We start from the raw sequence: 8,169 nt of genomic DNA on the forward strand, positions 1-8,169 counted from the left end.
ACTGGCCCAGATACGTTTTAATGTACCTGGGCCACATTTGCTGAATCATATGTGGACCACATTTGGTTTACACCCTGATTAGCCTTTGTCATTAATGCCACATTTTTGCCAAAGGTGGCCCACATTTGGTTGGCACTATTTGGGCCGTAGTCACTGTTTACCACATGGGCCACTTTAGGGTCACATTCAGATTACACATTGCCGTCAACACCGCATCTTTACCTACAGAGGCCCACATGTGATTTGATACATTTGGGTCATTTTTGCTGTTTTACATATGGGCCACTTCAGGCTTACATTCATTTTGTCCGGGCCATAATAAGGCCAGCAGTGCCATATCATTGCCTTAAGTGGCCCACATCCGCATGCTATCTGGGTTTAGTTTAACATCTGCTGCACGTTTATCCACAGAGTTCAAGACATCACCCATATCATCAAACTGTACACTCACATCTTCTCTTGTGACAGATTGAAGATTACTCATTGCTTCTTGTGCATTTTTTAGACAAGTTATATTTGCTGTAGCAGCTTCTAATTCACCTTGAATTTCTAAAGCTTCCAATCTTTTTCTTAACAGCTCTTGATGTTCCTCCAGCTCATGCCTTTTTTGCAGAGTAGCAGCCTTGGCTATAGTGCTGCTCTTTTTGCTTCTTCTAGAATACGGACAGAGCTGGTTGATTTGCTACTTAATCTACTTGAACCTTTCGAACTATTGCTGCACACAGAACTACGATCATCATTTTCTGCATTTCTTGGTAGCACACAGGAATTTACATCTGAGGTATCACCTGGCAGGTTTACAAGTCAAGTCAAGTCAAGTCAAGTCACCTTTATTTATATAGCGCTTTTAACAATACAGATTGTGTCAAAGCAACTGAACAGCATTAATTAGGAAAATAGTGTGTCAATAATGCAAAAATGACAATAGTAAACACAAATTTTTCAGTTAAAGGCAGTTCATCATTGAATTCAGTGATGTCATCATCCAGCTCAGTTCAGTTTAAATAGTATCTTTGCAATCATTTGCAATCAAATCAACGATATCGCTGGAAATGAAGTGTCCCCAACTAAGCAAGCCAGAGGCGTCAGCGGCAAGGAACCAAAACTCCATCGGTGACAGAATGGAGAAAAAACCTTGGGAGAAACCAGGCTCAGTCGGGGGGCCAGTTCTCCTCTGACCAGACAAAACCAGCAGTTCAATTTCAGGCTAGCAAAGTCACATTGTACAGAGGAATCATCTGGTTCCTGTGGTCTTGTCCCGGTGGTCGTCTGAGACAAGGTCTTTACAGGGGATCTGTATCTGGGGCTCATCTAGTTGTCCTGGTCTCCGCTGTTTTTCAGGGCTGTAGAGGTCCTATCTAGGTGCTGATCCACCATCTGGTCTGAATATGTACTGGATCCGGGTGACTGCAGTGACCATCTGATCTGGATCAGAGTCTAGATTTTCTACAGTGTTAATCCATTTTGACACATCTGCTAGAAAATTGTTTATTTGTACCATTCTGGGCTCATACCAAGTTTTGATATCCTCATTTTTATCTTCTTCCTCCAACATTTCTACATATATTTCATGCAGCGCCTTGAAATCTTTTAACAGTTCATTAAACTTAATCATATTGCCTTTAACTTCCTCCAGATACTCTTTGTCAACCATTAAAGAATTCACAATTCTCATGCGTCTGGTAACATGTGACAATTTTGCTGATCTGGATGATCGCAGCCTCGACACCTGCTCACTTAGGCTTTTCATCTCCATTATCTCAGTTGCATCTGACTCATCCATTTTATTTGATTATGCTTTGCCAATGTCATGGAATATTTAAAGACAATAATGCATGCTCACGCTGATATTCTTCTTTTAAATCTCGATGTTTAGCCCGCCAACATTAGGAAGTTTAACAGTTTTAACAGTCCATTAAAACAGTGGCTCTTCATCAACGTGGTTCTTTCAGCTTTAAAATACTTAAAGTGCATACCTCGATCAGTTGTTGACATCCCTTTGATGCGAATGGTGAACAATGTTCTTTTGCCACAATCAGGGCCAAGTGTGCTGGCCAAATCGGTGCCCTAAGCAGGATTGTATTGTTGTGCCCCCTCCCTCAAATATTATGGAAGTAAAAAACAAAAACAAAAACAAAAAAAAAAGACCTACTATAGGGGTCAAAATAGAACTTTAAAGGGGTCATATGATGCTATTTCAAGTTTTCCTTTCTCTTTGGAGTGTTACAAGCTCTTGGTGCATAAAGAAGATCTGTAAAGTTGCAAAGACTAAAGTCTCAAATCCAAAGAGATATTCTTTATAAATAGCCACACCTACCTAAAACAGCTCGTTCTAACACGCCCCCACATACCTACGTCACGATATTTACTTTTGAGGGTTGCCTCATTGTTTTTATATAATGCATTTAAGTAATTTTAAAGGCTGTTTTTGGCTTAGGTTTGTTTTTATAACCACAAAAAATATTATCTTTATACTTCTTTGTAAATTATTATTTGAAGTAAAAAAAAAACATGGTTAATTTGCGGTTACCATGGCTACAAGACCCATGATTCTTTTGGTTTTAGTCGTGTTAAAACCATGGCTAATTTTCGTAAGGGAACGTGGAAACTCTGAGAGAATATTAGATGAGTTGGTGGTGGTGAAATTATTACCGACATTAAAACAGGTTATTAACCTCAACACCCAAAAAAGTTTCACAGGATTATGAATGTACCTGAAAGTGACGCACGGGCTTCGTTTTCATCTTCTTCTTTTTTTTTTTTCTTTTCTCGGCGGCGGATTGCTGATGTCTTTTCACGGGCATAGTTGTCCATCAATTATGACCATTTGCATTCAGCCGCTAGTCTCAGCCTCAGACGTCACGCCCACAGACCGTTGGCTGAACGTCTGATGCATATAGCACACAAAAGTGGAAACACTTCAGGAGTTTCGAAGTCGTCATCGGATTGATTGAATTATACAGGATTTCCGGGAAATGTGTGTGTTGCGTTCTTTAATGTTCCACCTGGAAACAAAGATGCCGTGGCACCAAACTCCCTCACAAAAAAACAAGAAAACGGCATGTACCAATATATGCATGTACCAATGTGACGTCACTTTGCCAAGAATCTGTGGACAGCTTGTTCTGAGAAAGTGCTTATGATTTGTGGGGATTTAAAAACAAGTACTGGGTGGGTTTTTATCATTATAGGGTGGTTGTGTACACACACTGCCAACACACATTTAATTTCGCACACCATGTAAAATAGAATTTTGCATCCGATGTCCCTTATAAGATCAATCACTGCAAATTTCTTTCAGCTGAAACAGCTCAGACTTACATTTTAGTCTGGGACTAGGTTTATGCCTTGTCTGTGAAACTGGGGGTAGAACTATTAAAAAGTTCATGAAACATTATTGAAGAGATTAAATTTTCATCCTTAATTCATGGGTCCTGCTTTAATGTTTTTATTATGCTAAAATTATACTTTTTAATTTCTATAATGAAATATATAGTTCTTGCATACAAACGAGTTTAACTCTTGTAGCCTGTTGGGCCAGGACCCCCTTGTCATTTGGGCGTGGACCTGGACTTCTGCAGTATAAAGGTCTTAAAGGCCACCAATCACGCCTTAAATTTTTCAACAGCCATCTCAACGGAAGTCCAGAAAAGCTTAGAAGGTGAAACCGGTGCATCGAGGAGAAAGCCCTTATCTTTCACCCCAATGTCAGTCAGGTTCACCCAGATGCCTTTCCATAGCCACCATCACCACCATCAATCGACCGATCATAGCAGCTGTTTGTTTAGTGGCCCAGAGGGCATGATCTGTGGTGCAGCGCAATTCGGATACCGTGGCAGGGGAAAGACACTTACCTTGGTCCAGGTCCTTCAGCAGGTCAGCCTTGTAGGCCTGAAGCACTTGCTACAGTATGCTGAGAGGCCGCAGCCTGACCTGCTGCCGCATATGCCCTGCCATTGAAATGAGATGTATCTCAAAGGGGCTTGGATGGCAGGCTGGGAGCCTTCAAAGTTGATGTCTCTCCCCTTGAGAGATAGCTAGCAAGTGTCTTTTCAATAGAACCCATCGACTCATAACCATACGCATCCCCTCAATATTAGCGTAATTTAACTTGCATGCTAGAATTGATGGATGTGCAAGGAAAACATTTTTTCCATCCCATCTCGATCTCAGTATGGACATCGCGAAGGAAGGGAAGGCTCACCGGGACCAGGCGGTTATGCCCAGAACGGAAACACTCGTCCAAACGACCACGAATGACTTTTTCCTGCTGTGCTTCCATGGTAGATTGAATCTTTACGTGGCCCACTCCCTAACTTCCAACAACTCCGCATATGCAGGGCAGGAAGGCTGAGTAGAAGACTCAGAATCAACATCTTCCTCAGCAATCTCCTGCTCATCATGGCTAGAAACCAGCAGAGCACTGGCTGCTAGATCAGAGAATGTAAGAGATAAAACGTCCACGGCTGAAGAATGCAAAAAAACATGCTCATCTCAAATTCCTCAGCCAGCTCCACCTGAAAGCACCATGATCTCAATTTCCTCCATGCCTCAGCAGCGGCAGGTCCTGAGCTGCAGGGAACAGATGGCTGCCTCGAGAAGAGGGATAGACGAGATCAAAGCTTTCTCATAGAGAAACGCTCACAGGTTGCACACACTATCCTTTCAAGGACAGAGTAGCTCCTTGCCCAAACAGAAGATGCAAAGTTTGTGTATCATCAGATGTCAAATAACTAGAACACGGATCTATACACTTCCAAAATGTCTTGCTAGTGCAAGTAATAATAGGAATGAAAAATTCCTTACCGCTTCACACGTGCTAACGCAGACAAAACAGTCCCTGAAGATGAAGATGTTCAGTCTTACTGTCGTGTTTAGACATGTGCTTCAGACACCGGTCATGCTGATGGTGTTCCCCATAGCGAACTGTAAATGATGCAGTGTGAGTTACCCTGAAATTGAAACATATTTTAGTCACATTTTATGTGATGGCCATTTTTCATTCTTTCTCTGACTCTTTTTTTTTCCACTTCAAAGACTTGTTAAATGCTCCTTTGTTACGATTGGCTAATCTCTTTGCATGCGACATGAGTATCGGCAGTTACAGGTTGTATGTTTGCAGATTTGTCCAATATACTTTCTTTATTTGACCTGTAAGTTCTTTTCATTCATTTTAATGCTAATTTTAATTTTATTAGTTCATTAATGATTTTATTCATTTAAAAGCTCAAATTCTTCTTTAACTCTCTGTCTCTCTTCCAGGTGTGTGGTCCTCGTCTGAAGCATAAATGTGAGGGGTTTAACTATCTTAATGGTCAGTGTGTGGAGATCAACCCACACTTCACTGCTGCTGACACACTGAAGCCAGCTTTCCAGGGTATTGCAACACTTTTCTGATAATGCAACCTTACAACATTCACAATATTAAAGGGGTCATGAACTGGCTTTTTAAAAATTATTTTATACTGTTGTCTGAGGTGCACTTATGACGTTTGCGTGGTTTTTCCATTCAAAAACATCAAAATCAATAAATAATAGGTTATTTTCCACCCTGGTTTTGTGGCCGGCTCGAAAAACGCTTGGTTATAGGCATGCCACATTGAAGACTTGGAAGTAAATGCCCACTGCTATGATTGGATAATAGTTTTGCACAGTAAACTACCTTTCTGTGTGTCTGTTTGACAAGCTGCGTCCTTCATCGTTGGAGCCTTCTGTGACTTTGGTTAGATACGTCAAGTCAAGTCAAGTCACCTTTATTTATATAGCGCTTTTAACAATACAGATTGTGTCAAAGCAACTGAACAGCATTAATTAGGAAAAATATTTGTACTATGTATCACTATTGCTTTGCTAGAGATCGCTTGATATGTCCTGATTATGTGTACGTATGACAGAACCGGGCTAATAAATATATCTAAACGTAATTTAGATATATTTTTGAGATGGAAAAATGCAGTTTTACAAATGCTAGAAACGTGGCTTTAAGGAAAGCCACGTTTCTAGCATTTGTAAAACTGCATTTTTCCATCTCAAAAATATATCTAAATTACGTTTAGATATATTTATTAGCCCGGTTCTGTCATACGTACACATAATCAGGACATATCAAGCGATCTCTAGCAAAGCAATAGTGATACATAGTACAAATATTTTTCACTCACATAAGTGTGTTGTGCCATTCCTGTCGGATCCAATATAGACGGCACAGCATTGCTTTTTAATCTCAGGGTGTATTCACACCAGGAAAGTCGGCTAGTTCACTTGCTTTGGTCCAGACCAAATACAATGTTGATTTTTTTGTTTTTGTTTGGTGTGGTTCGCTTTCACACTGCCCTTTTTGCAAATGAACCAGAAATTGTAAACAAAACCACACGTGTGCTAAGGTCATCCATTCATTGGACAGAAATTTTTAAGTGTATCAGAGTTCGTTTGGAACCGGACCGAGACCACCTCTTCAGCTGGGTCTCGGTGCGGTTGTTTGGTCCACACCTGAGTGCGATTGCTGTATTCACACCTGCCCAAAAGATCCGCACCAAGGGGGGACACAAACTTGAGTTCGATTCAATCAAACCAAACAAGACATGTGTGAATACAACCTCAGTCTCTCTGCAAATCCAGCGTTGACCTGTGTCTTGTTTACAAAGGAATCAACGGGGAAATTAAGCAAACAAACGCTCAATGTTTTACTCACGTGAGCTGAAACTTCATTAAAAATAAAGTTCAACCATGCATTCCTAATATTTGAATCCGAAGGAAGGTATATATTTTGCTATGTTTAACGGCATGTTTATTGCTTGGTTGCTCGATCTGGTTTAGCGCCACTTATGTTATTTCCCTACTATGTCATGTGCGAATCAGTGGGTGGGGCTACAGAATTAGGACCCCTTTAATGTTCCATTGTTGTGTTCTAGTAAAATTATGCATTACATTGTCTTTATACCTAATACAAATCAAATTGTTATTTATCCATTAAGCAACAAATATGTATGATTATATTATATAAATATTATGTTATTATATAATATAAAAAAACAAAATATGTATTTTTATTGACTGTAATGTATTTGTGTGATTTTATACCCTTTACATAGTTTGCATTTGTCATTTATTGACATACCCTTACATAGACAAACATTTCTAGGTTACGTATGTAACCATGGTTCCCCGATGGGAATGAGATGCTTGCTCAGAAACACTTTGGGAAAGCCTCTGCGTCACCGTGTCCTGAAGCATGTGTGAAATCAGTCCAATGGAATGGCAAGATGTCACGGGTCTCATAAATGTGAGGGGTTTAACTATCTTAATGGTCAGTGTGTGGAGATCAACTTGCACTTGCAACTTGCAACTTGCACATCCATCAATTCTAGCAGACCAGGAAGCTTAAAAGCACATCCAAAACAAACAACATTAGCTTCTGATAGGTCGAAGCAAGTCATAGGGATGTAGGAAGTATGGCAGGGAGATGCAGTGTCTCGTTCCCTCGGGGAACCATGGTTACATACGTAACCTAGAGACGTTCCCCTTCAGGGAACTCGAGCTGCGTCAGAAACGCTTTGGGAACGACGATGCCCACTCCACCATACGGACAAATTCCTGTCTTGTGTGAAATCATGGCGAGCACAGCTCAGACAGAAGCACCTGAGGGTCTGGAGTGGTACCCTAATCTAATGTGAGTGGAAAGGACCAGCCCGCTGCACCACACACATCTTTCAGGGGAACCCTGAGAAAATGCTTTAGAAGCCACTATACATCTCCTGCCCTCAAAGCACCTTGATGGAAACATGTTACCAACGGGTTTCTTCCCAATAACTGACCACTCAGAGGGGCATGGTAAGCAGCTATGGCCGCCACGTACACCTTCAGCGTGGAGGGAGATAACCTGCAGAGAAATGCTTCTGCAGAAACTCCAGAACTGTACCAACTGGGCAGTTGACTGGGTTTTGCAGTTGCTGTCTGCACCAGGAAGTGAAAATTGAGCCATTGAGAAGGGACACAAGGTCTGAGAACCACACTCGGGCCAGCCAGAACAGGGCTACTTGCAGAAGACCGACCCTGTCCTGGCGTACTCTCTCCAGAACTCCCGGGAGCAGAGCGATCGGGGGGGAAAGCATACAGACGAAGTCTCGGCCACGTCTGCACCATAGCATCCAGCCCAAGTGGAGCTGGATG

The 8,169-nt window shown here is 41.4% G+C and overlaps 1 protein-coding gene across 1 annotated transcript in view; it reads left to right on the top strand.

Annotated features, from left to right (window-relative positions):
* Positions 1 to 8,169, top strand: part of LOC107727699 (integrin alpha-X-like) — a 118,614-nt gene that overhangs the window by 36,026 nt on the left and 74,419 nt on the right. The window contains exon 5 of the mRNA XM_016537683.1: positions 5,263 to 5,377. Coding sequence (XP_016393169.1) covers positions 5,263 to 5,377 — 115 coding nt within the window. The remainder of the gene's footprint in view (positions 1 to 5,262; positions 5,378 to 8,169) is intronic.

Source organism: Sinocyclocheilus rhinocerous, unplaced genomic scaffold (genome assembly GCF_001515625.1).
Source record: "Sinocyclocheilus rhinocerous isolate Xijiao unplaced genomic scaffold, SAMN03320098_v1.1 scaffold1513, whole genome shotgun sequence".
Lineage (NCBI taxonomy): Eukaryota > Metazoa > Chordata > Actinopteri > Cypriniformes > Cyprinidae > Sinocyclocheilus > Sinocyclocheilus rhinocerous.